The sequence below is a fragment of the Strix aluco genome, chromosome 20, assembly GCF_031877795.1.
Source record: "Strix aluco isolate bStrAlu1 chromosome 20, bStrAlu1.hap1, whole genome shotgun sequence".
Classification (NCBI taxonomy): Eukaryota; Metazoa; Chordata; class Aves; order Strigiformes; family Strigidae; genus Strix; species Strix aluco.
Window position 1 is genome coordinate 9632560 of NC_133950.1, and position 20972 is coordinate 9653531.

Genomic DNA, 20972 nt, shown 5'->3' on the forward strand with positions numbered 1-20972 from the left:
CTGGGATGATACTTAAGCTTTGATGCTTAACAGTAGAACATTTTCTCTGTGTGCAGACAGCTGTGGCTGGATAAAGGACTCTGGGTATTAACATGGCCAGTCATTGATTAATATGGATGGGCATCTCCAAATTGATTATTGTAAAATCAGGATGGTCTAAAAAGGCCCAAAGGAAAAATCAAGATATGCTGCTGCATTGCAAATTATTAATGCTAGCTGTGTATCACCAGTAACTGTGTTCAGCTTACAATACTTTCAGCTCAAAATCAATTCTGAGGCCTTTAATGAATCAAGTAGTCTTTACTGATGTGACTAATACGACTATAAAATAAATTATTTCAGGATGGATTCTCTGGAATGGCAAAGAGCAGAAATGCATCTTTACCCTTGCTAGGTTTAAAAGAAATGACAGTCCCAGTATATTTGCAAACAGAGGCTGTGTGTGCTGAACACCCCTAGAATGAACTCACTCACAGAAAACAGGTGCTGCAGGAAAGGTTTTGCTGCAAACTCACAAAAGAAAGAAAAAAAAAAAAAAAAGGACCTGCGAGTCATCTCAATCTACAGCACTGAGTAATTTTGCAGAAGTCCCTGTTTGTTTTCTTCCAGGTTCTCATGGCAGGCTTGCCAAGACGTGACCACAGTGAATGGCCAGAGGCTCTCTTGGGTTTTTTCCATCTCCTCGGCGAGATGGTTACCAAAGATTCCCCTGGACTATTTAAAAAAACACAAAGAGCAGAAAGCCCACGCTGTTGGATGCCATCTGCTCCCCCTCTTCAGCCGCTTATTCCATTCCCCCTGCCCAGCCCTGGACAGATGGTGTCCATCCCCTCCCAGCCCTCTCGAGGGACAGGGGACCTCGCTCCTGCTGCTGTGCGGGGGATGAGAAATGGAGGTGTTGCAAGCTGGGGCGACCTGAGAGGAGGCTCCGGGGGTGATCCCGAGCCTTGCGGAGGCGGCCGGCTCCTCCAGCCCCGCCGAAGGAGCTGCCTCCTGCCTGGGCTGGGCCGGGAAGCGGGGCCGGGCAGGTGGTTATTGTCCCCGGCGGGAAGATGGAGGCGGCTGGCGGGGAGCGGTGATCGCCGCGGGCTGCGCCGTGAGTGCCGGCGGGGAGGGGAAGGGAAGGGAAGGGGCCACGGCGCCCGGCCCGGCCCCGGCCCCGCCGCGGCTTTCGCGGGGCGGGCTGCGGGCTCGGCTGGCAGGGGAGGGTGGGAGCGCGTTTTGGGAGGTGGGGTTTGGAAACCTCCTCCACAGGCTGCTGCTTGCGATGACCCCGGGGGGAAGGAGGAGGAGGAGGCAGGGGGGGATCGGCTCAGTGAATGAATGGGCGGCAGCGGCGGCGGCGGCTTCCCTGCTCAATGGCTGCTGGGCTGATACGCGCCAGCCCCGCAGCCGGTGCCTCCCTCGCCCTCCCGTGTTTTGTCTCAGGCTCGCCCCGCTCGGGGCTCCCCAGACATGTTCAACCAGCAGCAGTTCCAGCAGCAGCTGCTGCAGCTCCAGCACCTCCTCCAGCAGCAGCAGCACCACCACCACCCCCCGGCGCAGCAGGGAGGCCGGTAAGCGCCGCTACGCGAGGCCGGGGATCTCGGGCCTGTCCCGGGGGACTGCTCTCCTCCGCCTTCCTCCCCTCCGTCCCTCCTCGCCCCGCGAAAGCCGCGGCGGGGCTGGCTGCGGGTCTGCCCTCCCCCGGCGGGGAAGGCGACAAAGGGAGGCGGGGGCGGGCGTGGGGGGCGCAGGCCTCGATCGGGGCAGAGCCGGGGGGGCTGGAGGCCTTGAGGGGCGGCGGGGGAGGAGGAGGAATGGGGGGGCCGGGGGGAGGTGGGGGGTGTGTGTGTGGGGGGGTAATGCCTGAGGGAGTGGGGCGGGAGGGGCCGGGCTGTGGGGCGGCACACCCCGCTGTGGGGAGGGCGGCCGGGTCCTGCCGGAGCCCTTCAACTCTTCCTCCAGCGCTCCGGGCGGGCCGCTGCGCTCACACCGCTCCGCTCGCTGGGTCGCTCCCGCCGCGGAGTCCCCGCGGGCGCGTGGGGTGACCCCGGGCAGAGCGTGAGGGAGGGGCCGCTCCGGGGCCGGGCGTCTCCCCTCACAGCGGGCGCGGGCCCGGGCGGCCGCCGGGCCGAGGTGGCGGGAAGGGAGCTTGGGGGAAAACGCCTTTCTCGGCAGAAAATGCTCACACGCACCTGACGGAGCCGCCCTCAGTAGAGACACAGACTTTATTTTATTCCCGAACTTCACTTATTTACTTATTTTCTTTCTCTGGCTGGGTCTCCTGGCCTGGGTGTGATTATTTAACTTATTTCTGCAGTGGCACCAGCGCTGAGGGTGTGACTGAGCACTGTGGGGCGGGGATGGAGAAAATCATGTTTTGTTTGTTAAAAGACAAATGACATCTGCCAGAAATAAAAAGACGAATGACCGGGGTTTTCCTAAAAAATGCAAGAGAGAAGACCAACTGTCTTGGGTAGGAGCAGTTGTGCCTGATGAGCTGAGATTTGTAGAACTAACACAAATTCTCTGAAATTATGCATTTATTTGCAGTTACTGCTGTCTTTAAATCCTCATGCTTTGTAAATTCAAAGTAATGGGATGTGAATTTAAGAAGAAAGTTAATTTGTTATTTAATAAATTATAATTAGTTTATCGTTACAAGGCGTATGTTGGAGAGGTAAATGGGGCAGTCTTTCCAGTCTGCTAGAAATACGAACCTCTAAATCCATTGTTTTATGTCTTATATTATAAACAAAGCTGCCCTTAAAATGCCAGTATGGGGCTGACTGCTAGGTAGCATGGATGCATCTTACACCTTTGAAAGTATGATTTTACCGGTATAAATATCTCAGCTCTGAGACTGGAACAATCTAGAGCAGCAAACGTGAAGATGAGCTGCTGAAAATTCCGTTCAGAGGGTTGGGTTTTTTTGTCAGCATGGATATTTTGATCCATGTTTGTACCTCTTTACAGCCCTGACAGATTTAGCTGTATCAGCAGTCGTGCTTAGAGGTGGGTCTGACCTTGCAATCTCCTGAAGAAGTGCCTGCCAGTTTCTTCAGACTTTTCTCTCATGTCTGCTCCACCCTCCTTAGAACTGGAGAGTCCTTCTCCGCTCGCTTCTTCCTCCTCATGTTTTAAATATGAAGGCTGTGCTTTATTTTTCCATCCGGTTCTTACAGTTAGGGGGCACCATTTACAGTTATGACCTGTCTGGCTCCGTGTGGGAGGCATCGATTTTGGAAAAATGCGCTTTAAGCTACTGAGAAAACTCCCTGTTTTTTAGAACTTCTTTTTTGTTGTTGTGTTAAATGTAGCTGCTGATCTAGATCGCTCGTTTCTACTGACGAGTGCTGCATAATTCTGTAGAACTGCAGTCAGCTCCTGGGCTTTTTTTATGCTGCTTGACAGGCTTTATGTGGGCTTGGTGCTAAGGAGTTCTCTCTGACCTCAAATTCCTTGATAGACAATCTGTCAGCTTTGGAAATTCCAGGAGAGTGGAAGAAAGAGGATACAGTGCCGGTGTATGGTATCTTTTCATGCATGTATATCAGCATTTCAGCCGTTCTCTACTCCTCCGTTTTATACTTGTTAGGTGCCTGGAATTGTGGGGTAGTTTTTATTGGGTTCTTATGATTAATGCCTTCTTTTCCAGGGGTTTGCCACCACCGCAACAGCAACAGATGCTGAGCTTACGGGCAACAAATCAACCATCGCTGCTCAATGCCAATCCTATGCTTCAGCGGGCCTTACTCATGCAGCAGATGCAAGGTACTGTCGTTATGGGAGACGCTTACTTATTGGAGTTATTTAATCATCCTTCATGGACTGAAACCATAGTATGGCTATTTCTTGCTGAACCATTGCAGTGCTTGTATTTGGCAGTTCCGTTTGTCATCCCTTTTTTTTTTTTCCCCCTGTTCAAATTTGTCCATAGTCCACATCACAGAGGTTCTTCAGTTGTTGAAAATCCCATGTGCCCAATTATTCACAACCGGGAATAACACTAGAAGGTATCATATAAAGACACATAAATATGCGTCTTCCCTCTTAGACTTGGTGGAGAGATATTTTTCCATCCATATATTTAGATAAAATACTTAGATTTTTATTATTTGTTTGTCTTTCTTGGTTGGAAGGTTAAAACAGTTTTTGTTCTCTGTTACATACACGCTAACCTTGTTTGCAGTAGATGCTCGTCTTTGTCCAAACTTAGTGCAGTACAAAGTATATTGTGATGGAAAATGGTTCGGGTTTCAATTGTCTTGTGAAATTTCAATTCCCTGAAATGACTGTAATTTGTGTGGTGGATAATATCACTGTTCTTCCATCACTGTGTTTCCACAAGTGGATTTTTTTGCCAGATGTGATGTTTTCAAAAAACACATTTATGAAGCTGCCTTAATAATAGCATTGCTAACATAACGTACTAGGAATAAAGCTGTGTCTTTATTTTTGCTCATGTCTTAACCTGACAGTTCTTTTCAACACAGAAAATCAGTACCTGGGATAGTTTTAAAGTGCCTAGTTTAGATTAATGCCTGCAGTTTTTATCTTGCCTGTGAATCATGCCCAGATGTGAAGACAATAGATTTATTCTGCATGTTGTTAACTCTCCTTTTGTTCTCTCTTGCCCATTTAACGAGAGGGCTCTCTAGTGACTCCAGTGGCTCTCTACAGATCTCTCTCAGGTTGTAGTGAAACTGGCAGTGAAAAAGACAAGCTACGCTCTGAAGATAGGTGTTTATATTTGTGTCAGGAAAAAAGTCTGACTCCACTTAGTCAGCCATACTCTTTTCAGATATGTTTGATGTTAGCATGGGCTGACCTTTTCCCTAAAGCAAAATCTCTTATTGAGAAGTTGTATTTAAATAGTATGCCAAGGACCTGAGGCAAATTAGATATGAGAGCAGGATAAGGTATGTTAATGAACGCTGTACATGCACTTTGTCTCAGCGTTGTTCCTCTTGTTTTCGCTTCTACATGCTGAGTTGAGTTGTGACTTCTCTTTCAATAATCTACATCAGCTAGCCACTGGTAACATGTCATAGGGTTGTGATGTCCAGCGTGGCCCTTCTTAGGAATCTGAAATATTTTGTCATTCAGGTTTGGGTTACATGTAAGAATATCTGATGCTGTAGTATTTCTGTACCTGGGAAACATCAGCATAAATAATTCATTGACTATATGTGGCTTCAGCAGTGGGAATAGGAAAAAATAAATACTTCAAGTTGAAATGGATGTGTGGTTTTTTTAAAGGTACTAAACCGAGAGCAGGAGATGATTTCTTGCTTTATAGACTTTTTTAATACAGCTATGTCTTTTTACAGTAAGAGATTATTTATGGTAAGTAATAAGAGATTAGATTACTTTTGAAGACAAACATGGGAGAGTACTTCCTATTGTGTTGCAGGCTTTAAACAGTGTAGCTTGTTTTTTCAGATTTTGGGTGCCCGTCTCCAAACTTCTCTGGCCTGTTTTGACAGCTGCCAAAAAGCCAGAGTATGCACTAATTTAAGTGAGAAATGAAGAATTGTCCAGGTTCCCAGAATGGTGGACAGCTTCTGAGGGTATAGCTGAGGCATCTGTGCACTTCCATTCCCTCACCCCTGAAATGGGGATAGCAAAGACTGCCTTCGTAAGAAAATGTTGAGACTTAGTTAATAGTCTGTGGATGCTGAAAAGAACTGTTCAGAAAGCAGAGCATTATAATTGGAAATGGCAGAGTCTCAAGTGTCGGATTTTAGGTTGACATGTTGAGCTTGCATGACAACCAGGTGGCAGAGAAGACTGTGGAATCTTTTTGTTTGAAAAGTCCAGTGTTGTTTTAAATGAAATGCTGTTACTGTCTTGTGTTAAACAGCATCCATACTATGGCGTGAGCTGCCAGCTGCACAAATGTGGGATGAATTTTCCTTTTTTACAGGGAATTTTTATAAAACGAGACGTTGTTTGTTGCAAACACAAGCGCTAGTGTGCTCAGATCAAATAATTGCTCTAATGATCTTAGCCTGCAGTGACAATTATAATTAAATAGTCTGATACATAGTAATAGTTGCTATCACATCAAATTGTTCTGTGGGGGCTGAAGAGCGTAGAGCATAGAGCACCCATACAGTGCCAACGTACAGGGGTTTGCAGGGAGGAGCCCTTCCCCTCTCTACCTGCTTCTTGTACAGGTGGAAGATTTTCTCTCTCCTTGGCACGCCGCAGGGTGGTGATGCTGTGTGTTTGCATTTATAGGAAATCTGCGTGGATTTAACATGACAGCGCCAGCACTGCAGCAGTTTTTCCCTCAGGCTACAAGACATTCCCTCCTGGGGCCACCACCTGTTGGGGTCTCCTTAAAGCCGACTCGGCTGGGCTTCCCCAGCCTTCCCTTCCAGCGGCAGAACCGGACCTTTCGCAAGGTGGGCTTGTAGTCTCCAGCTGGTCGGGAGCTTTGTGCTCCTTTTGCACTTGCAGCAGTTGATGGTATTGTAGGTGGAGAACAAAAGAGAAGGGAGAGAACCTTACAATGAAGACTACATTTTGCACCACGCTGCTGACACAGAAATGCAGAAATAAGTCCATCCCTCGTGTTCTTGTGGTTCATATTTACATTTATGATGCAAAGGTTTCTTGTCACTTCTTGCCCAAGAGAGAGAATTCTTCATAGCAGAACTGTTTAAACCCAAGATATAAAACGAGCCTTTAGAAGTATCAGCTTCAAAGTAATTAAAATAGAAGAAATCTTGGTTGAGTGCTTTGCTCTTCAGAGGCCAGAGTTCTGCCCCATTAGCCTTCCAGAGCAGTTGTTCCCAAACGACTTGCTTATACCATGGACATGTTGCTGCCTCTTTCAGTTGTTTTTCCTTTTTTTAAGATCAGGATCATATTTGTTCCTGTGGATTTTGTAAAATCTTTTTTTTTTTTTTTTCCCAGTAAAAACCTTTCTCATTTTCCACCATTAAGATGTCTTTTGTGTACTGGAAATGGTTCTTGCATTAATTGACTGGTACTTCCCTCCTCTTAGGTTAGCTTTTGTACATTTGGCCCCATTCTGTTCAGGAGATGTGGTGGATAAGGTAGACTTCCACTCTTGGACTGTCCTTTCTCCAGAGTCGAAAGGAAGGGGGAGTATTTTGGACTATTCTTTTTCCCTGCCCATGCACCTCTTGCTAGAGTCCCTCTGAAGTGACCCTACTCTCTGCAAGCAGCTGGGTCTCCTACAGCTGCTACTTAAAGCACTGGAGAAGTGTCATGGGCTGCCTGTGGAGGTCAAGTACCTTGCTCTGTTTAACCATGTAAACATGCCTGAAGCCAGGCAGTCCCATTTTAAACCATCTATTCCCTTCCATTACCCTGTGCTGGAATTCCTGTTCCTGCCCCACAATAAAACTCCAGTGCTTTGGGCAGTGTGTTGGGTTTGAGGAAGGACCAAGAGCTGGCAGTGACTCTCTGCCCATTGCAGGACTTCCAGAGGGTCCCTGACAGGAAGCGGGAACTAGATCCTGGTTCTTCATCTCAGACACAAGGTGATGAGAAAATGGAAATCCCAGAGGGAGTGCAGGCAGGGTCAGAGCAGAACAACTCCTCACCATCCACAGGTAAGGGGGAGCCTGTAGTGAAACAAATGCTTCTAGACATTATAAAATTCTCATGGCTGTTCCCACAGCAAAGACTGGAGATGACTTTAGTCTTAATCAGCTACATTTCTCTCTAATTGTAAATACTTAAACTGCCTGTGATGGCCCTCTGCTATATGCTTCATATATCCTTTTTACCTGGATATTTTTGGTTTTTATAAGCTAGCTCCATATCTCTCCATTGAAGCCTCTCAGAAGTCACTTTGACAGTGAGCCTCATTTAAGACGGGGGAAAAAAACCCAAAACTGTTTTGAAATTAAAGCTTCCACATTACCTTACTCATGCTGAACTCAGCGTCTCATGGAGTCAAACACATAAAGCAGACCCAGTTGCAGTCAACATGCTAAGGAAAAGATGAGTTGAAAGGGAACTCGTACTCCAGCTGCCGGCGCAGAAGCTGCTGGCCCTGAATCTCTTACAGTGTCAGATACAATATACAGATGTGGGAATGTTATTTCTGACTGAAGACTGTCTAATCTAAAAATGCAGGCATATGACGAGGTTGTGACTAGCGTATATGCAGTGGCAAAAATTACCTGATTAAATGGTTGCTGTCAGATAGATATGTCACCTTGACTTACATTAATGTTCCTGTGATCTGGGCTCTTGTCACCTAGGTATGGGACTGAGACCCACTTAGCAGACATAAACATAGATTTCTTTCTGGACGACACCTCATACAGTGACATCTGCAATAAAACTCAAATCTCTTAGGTCATTATCTAACCTTGTCACTACAATTCTCAAATGCAGAATAAGCAAGTGTATAGTATTATTTGCTCTAACAGAGCTTTATTGGCATTGGCCATTCAGTTAGGGAACATGCTCAGGGTGGCATGGTCTGCTTTGCTAAGGAGATCTTCTGTGTTCCTGCAGAGCCAAGAACTCCAATAGAATCTGCGTTGAACACTGAGCCTGCAGCAAAAAGACTGAAGAGGTATTTATTGAATTGGGTGTTGAAATAGTTACTGGGTTTAGAACTGTTGTCTAATTTTATATTTTAATAATTAGGGCTGTACTGTACTGGCCTGATGTCTAACATGTAGGAGGTATTTCAGATGCTCGTGGACAATCAGAAAATCTCATGATGCTTGCTGAGATCCAGGGTGTTGTAGGGTCTGCTATGGGTGATCCAACTATGGGAGTGAAAAATAAGAGATGCAGCTCATGTAAATGTGCCTGCCAGGATTCTTGTAAGAAGCAGAAAGGTTCTTTTCTATTCTGATATATTTCTCTAATTTTCTTCCCTAAATGTCAAAAAGGGAAATGAGCAGCCATGTATCAGCAGAGAGGAAAAGCCTTGGAATATATTAGGTTACAGTAGGTGTAGGAGAGGGCAGTTTATTTTGAAGTATGAGAAAGGGAAGGGAATCTGTACTCCCTAGTATCCAAGCCTGTGTCCATGAGTGGTGAGTTCTGTATTCCCTCTGCAAGGATCGTCTTGCCAGTACCCCTGTCTGCTGGGTAAAAACAGACAAAGGCAACCCCATGATCTGCAAGGGATGGCCAGCACGCTGGCCGGCTTGCTGGCCACGGCTGGCCCATGGTGGCCCTCCCTGCCTCCTGGTGGGGTGCAGGAAGGCAGAGACCGGGCTGCATTGCCATCTAGTGGGAAGGCACGTCACGGAGCTCCTGGTGCCATCTGTGCCGCGCTGCACCTCTCCCAGGACTGTCGCTGTGAGCTGGTGCGGAGGGAGTGAATCCGGATTTCTGGAGGCATGGATTTGAGAATTCTCCAACATATGTTAATGACTATGAGTCAGGACTCCTGGGTCCTCTTATCTTCCCTGTTAACAATTCACCGTGTGGTTTCAGACAAGTTTCTTCACCTCTCTGTTTCCCATCTGTGGATTAGAGATTAATGGCTAGCTTTAGGGAGAATATTCCAGGATTACTTTGATGTTCAGATATTACCTTGATCATGTAAAACATTAAAGAGTGATAAATATTATGTGAGCAGGGACCATCGTGAATTATGGACTCTGATTAGCAAGAAAGTGAATAAATTCAATTAATGCTAAGTCGAATGCATTTGAGCCTATGCTTTGTTAATCTGTTTGCCAAAACTAATTTAATTTTAATTACATTAATATTTAGTAGGGTATTAATCAAAGTCCTGTTACATACACTGAAAAAAGAATCAAGTTTGAGGAATGACAGATCTCACTGCAGCAAGCCTGCTATTAGGAAAATCCTTTCCTAAACGGTAGTTAGGGACTGCCAGATTTGATGCATATATTATGGCTGGTATTTACTTAGAATAGATCATTCCTTATCTTTTTTTTTTTAAAGTGTTTCTGTTTACTTCCAATGAACAGATGATGGATTTCTAAAAAAATAGTTTACTCTTCTCCTATTGCCCTTCACAGATGAGAAGGGTATTCCCCCCATCCATGTCACAAACTTTTGTCTCGTGCTTCATTGTTCCATTTCCCTTTGGCCAGGAATACCAGCCTCCTCCTTCATTTCAGGTTTTTCCCACTTCTGCCTTTTCTCCTATGTACCATCTGTATGCCTGGAACAACATCCTCATTCCAGTGCAGAAAGCACTCATCATCTTCAAATCTTCCTTGAACACCCACTTCTTCTAGCATGGCCTGACAAGTATCCATTATAATACCATTTCCTCCTTAGATCATGGTCGCGATGGGTTTTGCTCCGCTAGATTGCTCCTTAGATTTACAGTTTAGACTGCAGACCCTTGCCCTGGAGTGCTGTCACCATCTGTGTGTGGTATAGTGTTGAGCCTGCTGGCAGTACTTGACAAATAATGTTAATGCCAGCCACTCTTGTTTTCTTCATGTTTGCACTGCCCAAACCCTACTGCATATTTATAGCCATGTAACCCAGTTACATTATCACTTATCAGTCTGATAAATCATGCGCTGCGTGTGTGTTTGGATCCCTGGATGCAATACCTGCATAGTCTGCGTTCTTGCTTGTGTAGAACTTGCTGCTCCCTGTTCCCTGTTGGCCGAAGGACACCAGCGGGTGGGATATCGAGCCGGCCTGAGAGAGAAGGCATTCAAGCCATGGTGAAAAGTGTTAGCCCTGATGGCAAGAGGGGAGATGAGAAAGATATTGTAAAGTACACTTTGTGCCCTCTGGGAGTCAACTGTTTATTTTCAGCAGTCCCCTTGGGATTTTTTTTTTCCTTAGCAGATCACAAGTACCAAATAAAACAAAGTCCTTTTGAATTGCATCTTGTACAGTTCCACTTCCTCCACAAGCAGAACTGTAGGGACTCTGGAACAAAATATGATTGATATGAATAGAGCAGGCAGTTCTGATGAAGTCCCCGTAAGACACCATTGAGAACCCTTTCAGTTCTGACAGGTGTCTGTTCCCTCATGCACAGAGCAGCCTGGAGTACTGTCCGGGTATTGCAGTTTCCCTGCAGGTCACCAATCAAGACAGGAGTGAGCTCTCAGAGCTCCTATTAAGAATATTTCCTGTATGAACTTATTTCCCTGTAGACCTCTGGCAGGAGAGGGCAGTGATCCAAAAAAATCACTTGTAACCTTCTTGTCCAGATTATTTGGTTGCTGTTTCTGAATCTGTTCTAGAATGCCCACTCTTCATTGTTTTTATTTATTTCTGCTGAATCCTTGCCTGAAATGCTTGGGGGTTTAGTGGACAGTTCTTAGTTAGGGTAGCTTGGGGTAGTCCAAGGTGAGTAGTTGGGGTAGTCCAAGGGGACACACCCCTTGGTGTGTCTTCTGAATCTCTTTGTCTGTAACATGGCAAATAATGTTATTTTCTTGATATCCTTGAAGTGTGACTGAGGAGTCTGCATTAGAGGATGCAATGGACAGCAAGGAAGCAGGAGAATCAAGCACCCATGTCCGAGCTGATGGTGAGTTGCTGGGCACCATGATTTGCACTTTAAGGGCACTCTTTGCTGGAACTGCACCTGCAGATCAGCACCTGTAAATCCTGTGGGTCTTGTCAGAAATGTCCTTCCTCCAGTCATACAGGATGGGGAAAAGAGGAGAAAATCTAGGAACCAAATCCAAACATAGTCCCCTAAAAACTGCTGCCTACCAAGTGCAAATGATGGGAAGTTTCCCTCTTGAATAAGGATTTCTTTGGAGAAAGGTTTGTGAACTGGGCTTCTGGCCAACAGCACTGTGAGGAAAGCTCCCTGACTTCATTCACCTGCTGCTTTGTTTTTTCTGTCATTGCTCTTTTGATTTAAGGCAGTTTAAAAGGACTCTCTCTTCTTAGGTACAGACAATGCAAAGGAGTACACAGCTGAAGATCTCTCTAAAGAGAGGAAATTCTCTGAGGAACCAAAGGCTCCTGAGGTGAGTAGACACCACGCCATACAGGCTGGGGTGGTGCAGAACGTACAACCTCCCCCTCCATCCCAGAGAAGGCCGTTGCCACTGGGAACCAGATGGCACCCACGTCTGGAGCTCTGTCTCCTGCTGGAAGCTGTTGTCCCTGGCAATAAGGCATAATACGTCTGCAATTAGTGCACAGTTTGCTCTGACTTGCTGCTTTTGTACCTCTGCTAGCCTGCACCTTACCTACTGCTAGCTGTTTGTGGATGCTGGGGTTCGTTAAGATTTCAGCATTCATCTGGAAAGATCGAAACTTGAATTGAAAGAGCCACTGAAAAATATATGTATGAGGGCCATAGCTAAATGCATCCCTTATGTTGCTGAAGAGCAGGTGTAAAAAAATTCAGGTGATGGTAATAAAGATGCAGCTGCTGCGGCACTTGCAATCACAGCAGGTATGTGCAGATAGTGGGAGTCTGTGCTTTTGAAAAGCAGCTTGGAAAAATGAGACACAGGTGAAGCCAGCAACCTTGAGAGTCTTTTGCATGAAATACCTTGCCCACAGGCTAGGTGTTAAACCAGGACCTTACCCTGTGTAAATCTGTAAGCAGACAAAGATTTAACCCATGGTGTGAATCAGACTTGATAGTCTTCCATAATTGGAGACATTTGTTGATGTGATCGAATGCATCATCCTGCCCTTGTTGGAGTTCCTTACTCTGTCAGGTGTGGTGCTGAGTTGCCTTTAGTTCTGCAGTGGAGAAACGTGAGCTGATTGTGTCCTTTACCAACACATTATTTGTTGCTCCAGTTTCCAGAGCCTGAATCATACAGTGTCTACAGAGGCTGTAGAAACAACCTCTGTACTAACAGGCTTGGTACTATGACACAGGGATTGCTGATTTGGCAGTATTGGGAGAAGGAGTGTGTATGAGAGTCTCTGATCAGCCTCCTGTGGCTGCAAGCTTAAATGGGTTTTCTTAAGGGATAGAGAGCTTAGGTTGGATACAAAAAGCAGGTGTAATTTTTAGTGTCTTCTACTGAGAGATCGGACTTAACTTGACTCTTCCTTTTGGCAGGTGTTGAGCTCTGGAGGTTCACTGAAAGTGACTATTCAGCAGAGCAGTGAGAGCAGAGCGATCAGTACAACAGCTCTGAAACCGGGGCACTGGACCTGCGAGGTGGGCACAGCTGATCCCAACCCCGAATCGGTCCTTAAATTCTACTGTTACATCTGCAAGACCAACTGCTGCAGTCAGCAGGTAAAAATCCACAGGCCTGACCAGGATACGGGTGGTCAAGAGAAGTGAATTAGATGGCTGGCTGCCATGGGGAGGTGCAGCAGGAGACTTGTTAGTAAGGGCTTGTGCTTCAGGAACAAGGAACATAAAAAATGATGACAGGCATGCAGATAAAATAAACCTCTCCTGAAGAGCTGGCAGTCAACCTGCTAGCGAGCGAATGTGGGTGGATCCACAGGCAGCCATGCTCTTAAGCTTTTATACCATTTCATTGTTAAACAGCAGTCAAGAGAATGGAAAGCATAGCTCATGCCTATTATTTTCTCTATTTTGAATACATTTAAATGGATTTTTTTCCTAACCTCTCTCTCAGAATTTCCAATCCCACATGGCTGGAATTCAGCACCAGCAGCGACTTGGGGAGATTCAACACATGAGCAACGTTTGTTTTGTTTCACTACTGCCCATGGTGAAGGAGCAGAAGGTGCTAGCAGAGAAAGATGGGTAAGTGTTGGTCTGTGCTAGAAAACTCAATCTGAATGTGAACTTACATGGGTTCTACACCTCCTTACTGCACCAGGGTGCCCCTTTGTTCTAGGTAAGGTACAAAATCCCTCTGGTTTCAGGGGCCTTAATCTCCTTCAGGCAACTTCCTTCCTGTTGAAGGATACTAGTGTTGACTTTGATCTGCTGTGTAGTTTTTAATACAGTAGATCAGGTAGGAGATTTGTTTTAACTGGTGCCTTTCTGTCAGTGTGAGCTAAAGCAACCTATATAGATGGCTGCCAAGGGGAGAAGATAGATCTGAGCCTGTAAGGATAGCAATACTGGGGAAAACAATGCTGAGAACAGATTGTGAACTGCAGTATTCCATGGAGAATGTAAAAAGGTGTGACTTACAGATATATCTGTTGTCACTTCAGAGAGTCCCAGCAGCGGTGGTGTAACACTTGTCAGATACACTTCACGGGGGATTTAATCAAACATCGCAGGACCCAAGAACACAAGGTAACAACCATAGCATGATTTCATCTTTGCACTGACCTTTCGTGGGGATTGAGTGGAAGTGTGTAGCATGTCCTGCTCCCCAAGCAGCAAAGTGATTGGAGTGGAGAGATGCACATGAAGTTCTGCCAGTAACATCCTCGCCGTCTAAGGGTGCTGCCGTGCTACCTCCGGCCTCTGAACACGCACTGGTGGAGCTTCCAGTTGTCGTGCTGTGTCAGTGTGGCCTGAAGCACCTCTAATTTATAATCCTTGACTTTTCTCAATAAATATGGCCTATCACACTCAATTAATTAATTGGATGGAGGAATTGGTGGGCAGCCTGTAAATTTTCAAGCTAAAATTTAGGCAGGCCATCATATTTACTGGCTCCTAGGGGAGAAGTGCCAGCACACCTTTAATAAGCCACATTTGCTCTGCATGTATTCCATCTTTTTGGCAGATAAGAGCTAGGGAGTCCTTTCTGCTGAAAAGAAGACTCTCTCTGTGGTGTCCCTGTTTTAGATGCAGGGCTGTGACTTTGTTTCACTCAAGATTTATCTGCATTCCTCCAAAGGGTGCCTCTTGTGACCTGCTGAATTGTGCCTCTTTTCTTAGCTGGCCAAACGCTCGCTTCGTCCTTTCTGCACTGTCTGCAGCCGCCACTTCAAGACCCCTCGCAAGTTTGTGGAGCATATGAAGTCCCCTGAGCACAAACAGAAAGCTAAAGAGGTAATACTGCCTGAGTGGAGAGCTGTGCAGGACTGGAGGCAACAACACTGTGGAGCAGATTAACTTTCTGCTTCCCTGACCATTGCAGGGATGAAATTAAGATGTGTGGTTCTTCCAACCCTGGTTTTTCATCTTTTGCTGCTCTTCAGTGGTTAGAGCGTAAAGAAATTGAGTGAAAAAGGGGCAAGAAGTTAGATGTGATAGCATTGTGCTTCTCTTGCAGAACCTTCTCATCAAATGCATTCTGTTCAGAGTCTGGGGTCTTCCTTGGTTAAATGGAGAGTGCAAAGGTGATCTGTTTTTTTTCTGTACTTGACAGGTGAGGCTAGGAGAGAAGGAGTTGGGCAGCCCAGAAGATTCAGAGGAGTTGATCACAGTGGATGCTGTTGGCTGTTTTGAAGATGATGATGATGAAGAGGAGGAGGAGGAGGGGGGAGCTGGTGAGGAGGAAGATCTGGATGTAGTGCTGATAGAGAATGAGGATTCTGCTGCCAAGCAGGTATGCCATGTAAAAGGAGAAGGAATGGCCTCTCTGCTGTAGGATCCTGTGACTTAGTCGGTCTTTGCTGGTTGAGCTCAGGGTTTCAAGTCAGGGTCCAGTCAACCTTGCACCCTACAGCGGGAGGGTGAGGGCTCTGGGGTTCTTCAAGAGCACTGGATGATGCAAAAGAGAATCAGGCACTACGTGTGGAATGCTGGAGGGTGTTTCTGCTGTGCTGCGCAGCTCCTACTGGTGTCTTCAAATATTACCTTGTTGAGGAGCACAACCAACGTTTTTTCAAGGGAAAGAATTTCTGACAAAGACATTGACGTAATTTCTTTGAATAGCCCAGCAGTAGCTTGGTCTCAGAGCAAACACATGCGTGAAGGTTTATCTTGATAAATATTTTCCCAGTAGAGAGCAGTTACCAAGGAGGAGGTACATGGCTAAGCTACTTCAGGCTTGGAGTGCAAGGGGGTTTTTTTTAACCCTTGTAATGAAGTGGCCTGCTGACATTGGGTTTTGTATCTGGCCCTAACCAGGTGCTGTGCAACTCTGTCTCTGGTATGTGAATCCTCTGATTTGCTCCCAAGCTTACCAGAAGAATGTAAGAGCCCAGGAAGGGAATTGGCATAGATACAGTAGGCACTAACATTCTTTTGGTTTCCAGACTGGGCTGAAGGAAGTGTCTTTGGAGGATTATGAAGGAAGCGAGAAGTATTGTCCAGACACAGCCTATGGTAAGCAAGCAGAGTTAACCACAAAGGCCCACAGAGCCTTCTCTGGCCACATCCTGTATCTGTAAGAGAGGATGGTCTCCACCTACTGCTGTAATGACTTCTTGGGCCATGGGTGCTCCAGCATCTGCATTGGACTGGGGCAGGTCACTGCTGCCTGGAGGAAGAGCCTAAATGTTGCTTTATTACTTTGTGATAAAACATAAGGATGTGATTGATGTTTGTCAGCTGCCTTTTGCTTTGAAGAAGAAAGGATGAGAGCCAGATACCTTACTAAGGTAGGAAGTGGGACAAGTAGGGCAGGAGTACTGAAGAAAGTAGGTAGCAAATGAGGGATGCTCCGGAAAGATGGAGCCTGAAAGCATGTTGATTAGAATGCTTTCCAACAGAAATGCAGCTTGTGTAGAGATACTGAGCAGTACTGACAGTATCGAACTCTCTGCCAGAGCCCAAACTGTGCATGTGTCCTCCGCTTCAGAGCCCCCACGCTCTACCTAGCGGTTATCCAGACATGTTGCTGGACTGGTGGGCAGTTTGCCTCCAGATGGCTGTCTCTGGTCCCCACCCTGTAAGCGATTCTGACTTCAAACCTCTAACGGCCACTCGTGTTGTGAGGAGGGCAGCTCTGCAGAGGCTGTTTTGTGCCCAAGGAGAGCTCTGTTTGCACCAATCTTCCATATCGCTGTAACCTTCCACTATCGTGTGGCAGATGGAATAATGATTCATGCTGTGAATGTTCTCTGCGTGTTCCTCTTGCGCGCCTGCTGTCTTCTGCTTGGTTTGATCCCATTACATTAGATCACATGTTCTCTGTAGTTTTCCATTGTATTCTTTTTTTCCCTTTTCCCCCCCTTAATGCTCTGTGTAGTTTCTTTGCTCTGGCAGCCAGATTTCTCTCTGAATATCAACCACACAGCCATTCCATGGTAAGATGAGATATTCAGCAAGTCATCTTGCAAATCCCCGATTAACAGAAGCAAAGCTTTCCACTTTCCTTTTTCTTCCTCCCCTCCCCTTCCCTTTTAACATGCTTTCATTATTTGAGTTCCATTCAATGTGATCTGTGATTTCCCTTCCCCTCCCGTTTCGCAGGCCTGGATTTTCTGGTCCCCGTCGCAGGTTACCTCTGCAGGCTGTGTCACAAATTCTACCATAGCGACTCTGCTGCCCGGCTCGCACACTGCAAGTCCCTGATGCATTTTGAGAACTTTCAGGTTAGACCCTTTGGCGATTGCATGGCCTGGCATTTGTTACCCCTGTGTGTGTCTCTTCAGTGTATCCACCACGTTAGCTGTCTTGTCTTCAGTCCATTTCCGTCATCCTGCGTGTCCATTGTGCCATAGCTTTTTCCTGGTGTGCTCTGTGTTTGTCTCCCATCACCCCTGTAGATCTGAAACCAGTCTGGTCCTGCTTCCCAGCTACTGCTGCTGTCACCTTGTTGCCCATTTCTGGCTGGAAATCTTCCTCAGAGCTCTGTTTGCTGAACCTGTGGAGTCTGTTGTTCAGTCTAGGCCTCTTCTCTGTTAGACAGATTACAGGTGGGTCAAGATGGGGGAAGAACAAGAGACAGAGACTGTTCCTTTTAAAGAAAGCTGGTACTTACGCATCTTTTCATGCGATACTGCAGGAACAGCTCCTTTAGCCAAAATTGTGGGTGTGATTCATCCATGAAGGGCCCTGGTAAAATCAGCTACTCACCTTAGAAATCTGGAAATTTGACATAACAGACTCTATGTGATGGAAACTACAAGCTGGTTAGAGTCCACTTGGTCCCCAGGGTCAGCCTGCAACAGGAATTCAGTCTGTCTGTCTGTCTGCTCCCCTTTCTTAGAAACTCCTTAGCACAAAGCTCTGCCAGCTGATGCTGCTCCTTTGCTTTACTGGCTCCACCTAAAGAAGCCATATTGCCCCTTGCTGCTTTCGTATCTAGAAGCTTTTCCTACTGGGCTGGCCTGGAATCTGCCTCCATCGTTCTGTCCTTGTTGACTTGCCAGGGGGTGAGGGGCCTGGATTAGTACCTTGTGGTGGGTACGCAGGGCTTGCACTGTCTCTGCCCTCTCCCGTGACCACTGCCTGGGCCCTGCCTGTGCAGGAGAGCGGTGTTCCCTGACCCTGGCAAGGAGGGAGGCTCTCACACTGACTTTGTCCTCTGCCTGCACCCAAAACCTGCTCCAGCAAAATCCACTGGTGCTTCCCTAAACACTTTGATAGTGTTTAAAAAAAAGAAACCCAAACATGCCCCCCACCCCCCCCCCCCAAAACTTTTGTGTTTTTCTTCTAGTCTTCAGACAGGTTAACTATTCCTAGTCAACTGTCACTGCTCCAGCAAGGGGTGGGGTGCTGCAGGAGCCAGCACTTAGAGCAGTGGATTTGGAATGGCAAGTAGCAGGAGAAGACCACAGCTGTTCCTTCATGGTTGCTCATCTTCTCCCACTCCTGCAGCTAGTCATTTCAGGAATGAAGGAATCGGCCTTGCAGTTTTCCTGGCTTATTTTAGATCAGCTTAGAGTGAAACTGCAGCAGCAGTGTGTATGCCTCCCTTTTGGCCCACTTAGAGCTGAAATCAGACGCTCTTCAAATGGATGCCAGAGTGACTGGGGGGGATTATTTATGACAAGAGTCCAACCTTAAATATCTGCAGGCAGATAACTATTATTTTTGCCTGCCTAGGTGCCTTGGGGTTGTCACAGTCCGAGTTAAATCATTGCCAGTTTCTGGGGTACTCTTATCAGAGTAGCTCAGCAGAGGGTTTCAAAGCAGAGAATTGTCTGCTGGTGAGGCAGTTCACAGCATCACTCTGAAAACAAATTGGCATACTTGAACCTGGTTGAGTTTAGGTACAACATTATGACTTGACTGATCTAGTTCCAATGCATTATGATATTGTGCATATCCCACTATTTGAGGACAGAGAAAGAACAAGCCTGCAATGATAAACTGAATTACAATGTAAAGCTGCCCAGCTGATGTGCTGTAATTCCACATTGCAGATTACAGTAGCACTGCTTAAGGCAGTGCTGAAAGCCAGTGCGCTCAACATAGTCTCCTTAAATTGTCAGGTCTAATGCTAGTGCCAGTTCAAGGGATCCTTTAGCAGAAAGCTGAAAGTGAGTTTATTGTGGAGGGAAGAGCTGTGGAAAAGAGGGAGCTTTATTTCTTTAGCTCATGCTCTGCCTGTATCTTGAAGACCAGATTCCTACTGCATGTTAGCTAGCTATATGGAGTTGTTTTTCTGAAATCCAGTGTTGAAAATGGCTAGTAGCCATTTTAATCTCTTCACAGACCTCTACTGGCTCATCACGATAGAGAGCGCAAATGAGTCATTTTACTGATGGTATGCTTACCTTTATTCTGTAGAGAACCTCCATACCTTGTAATAAGAAGATATTCTTGATATGTTAGTGTTCCTGTCAACAGTTTCACTGACTGCACAGATTGTATCAAGTGAAAAAATCTTAAGCTCTCAACTTAAGTCTTGTTTTGGCTGATAAACATTTAATCACACCTCTGTAGCCGAGGGCAGCGCATAGCCTCCTATATCCAGGGTACATGTCCAGAGTTATGTCCTGGCAGTAGCTGAAGCAAGAGCTGTCACTTGCACTGTTACATCTACAGAGTCATGAGTCTGACAGATTAACAGTTGCCAGAACATGATTTTTGTCTCAGGAGCCACAGGTCTGCCATGCACTCGCTCAGCATTAAGTAATGCAAGAGGGACTTCAGTTTTTAATATCACCACTTTTCCTCACAGGAGCTGACCCTTCTCTGCTTGAAAGCCTCAGCAGCCAGGCCAGGAGAGCTGCCGAGACAAGTCGTGCCCCTGCAGATTCTAGCTGCCACTCACCACTGTTTTTGTACAGGTTTTCCTGGACCAGCTGCCACTTGCTGCAGTGACGGGAGCTGAGCTGGGCTTGTCTCTCACATTGCTTTGTTTGTATTTGCAGAGATACAAGGCAGCGAGGCATCGTGCCACAGCTGCCTACCCCGAAGCTCCTTTGCATTCCCAGGGCTCCAGCTCCCAATTGCTGGATGATCCGAAACAGCCTCCTGCTACAACAGCAGAGACCAGCAAGAAGGTGAATGATGATCATGGCATAGACAAGGAGGGTACAGAGCTGTCAGCCCCGCAACAAGAAGCTTCAAGGTCTTTGGAGGGTAAGGGTGAGCTGGCCACCTCTGTAGCAGAGGGCAAAAGCCTAGCCAGCGTGACTGACGATGTATGTGGAGTCGTGGTTGTAGAAGAAGAAAACCTACAGGAGGAGAGCAAGTCCACTACCACTGGTGCCGGTTGCCCACTCCCTGAAGAGAACCGCACCGTAGGGGAGTTGCTGGGACACGCTGTGTATGAGGAGGAGGAAGCCGATGCAGCCAGGCAAAGGGAAGGCACAGACGACTGCCAGGATCCAGGGAGTGGAGGGGGTTTAGGACAGAACGAGGCAGTAAACACAGGCCAGGAGGCAGCAGCAGAGTTTTCCTCCCTGGCCAAAGGTGAGACAGCCAGTCTTACCTCTGCTGGGTGCAGACGCTCTACTAGGCGCAAACCCAGATAGAGTGGCCTTAAAGGGAGAGCCCTTTCCATATGATATTTGCTGGAAATGTTTATTTTCTGAGTCTTTTAATAGAGCAAAAACCTTCAACTTTACTGCTGTTTTTATTTTAAGAATAAAATAAGCCTGGCTTTAGCGTGTCTAATACAGGATGGTGTTGGTTATTACTTGTCCAGTTGGCATGTAGCAGTTATGTGGAAAGACTGAGGCTTGGATTGTTGAACCTGAAAGATGGTAATGTGATTTCCACCGGGAACAGAGTTCATGAAGTAGATGCACACAGATTTATTTCTCACTAAGAATTCTTTGTAGTTCCTCTCATTTCCTATCCAGGCAGAGGAAAAGTTTAT

At 46.5% G+C, this 20972-nt stretch overlaps 1 protein-coding gene across 2 annotated transcripts; it reads left to right on the plus strand.

Annotated features, from left to right (window-relative positions):
• Positions 1 to 875: 875 nt before the first annotated feature.
• CIZ1 (CDKN1A interacting zinc finger protein 1) lies at positions 876 to 20769 on the plus strand. 2 transcript variants are annotated; one of them, XM_074846023.1, is made up of 16 exons: positions 876 to 1096; positions 1429 to 1556; positions 3641 to 3756; positions 6229 to 6395; positions 7439 to 7574; positions 8491 to 8551; positions 11391 to 11470; positions 11842 to 11921; positions 12980 to 13162; positions 13515 to 13645; positions 14065 to 14149; positions 14744 to 14857; positions 15177 to 15356; positions 16009 to 16078; positions 17168 to 17289; positions 20020 to 20769. In XM_074846023.1, the coding sequence occupies exons 2-16, from the start codon at positions 1456 to 1458 to the stop codon at positions 20623 to 20625; spliced, it is 2232 nt and encodes a 743-aa protein (XP_074702124.1). In that variant the 5' UTR covers positions 876 to 1096; positions 1429 to 1455; the 3' UTR covers positions 20626 to 20769. The 2 variants fall into 2 exon arrangements, with proteins under 2 accessions (XP_074702124.1, XP_074702125.1); XM_074846024.1 differs by lacking the exons at positions 876 to 1096; positions 1429 to 1556 and adding an exon at positions 2259 to 2458.
• The last annotated feature ends 203 nt before the right edge of the window (positions 20770 to 20972 follow it).

Excerpts from the sequence above, each read along its gene's own strand:
- CIZ1 (XM_074846023.1), top strand. The coding sequence starts at position 1,456 with ATGTTCAACCAGCAGCAGTTCCAGCAGCAGCTGCTGCAGCTCCAGCAC. Across the intron at positions 3,757-6,228 it reads ACTCATGCAGCAGATGCAAG|GAAATCTGCGTGGATTTAAC; the intron begins GTACTGTCGTTA and ends TTGCATTTATAG. Across the intron at positions 15,357-16,008 it reads AGGATTCTGCTGCCAAGCAG|ACTGGGCTGAAGGAAGTGTC; the intron begins GTATGCCATGTA and ends TTTGGTTTCCAG.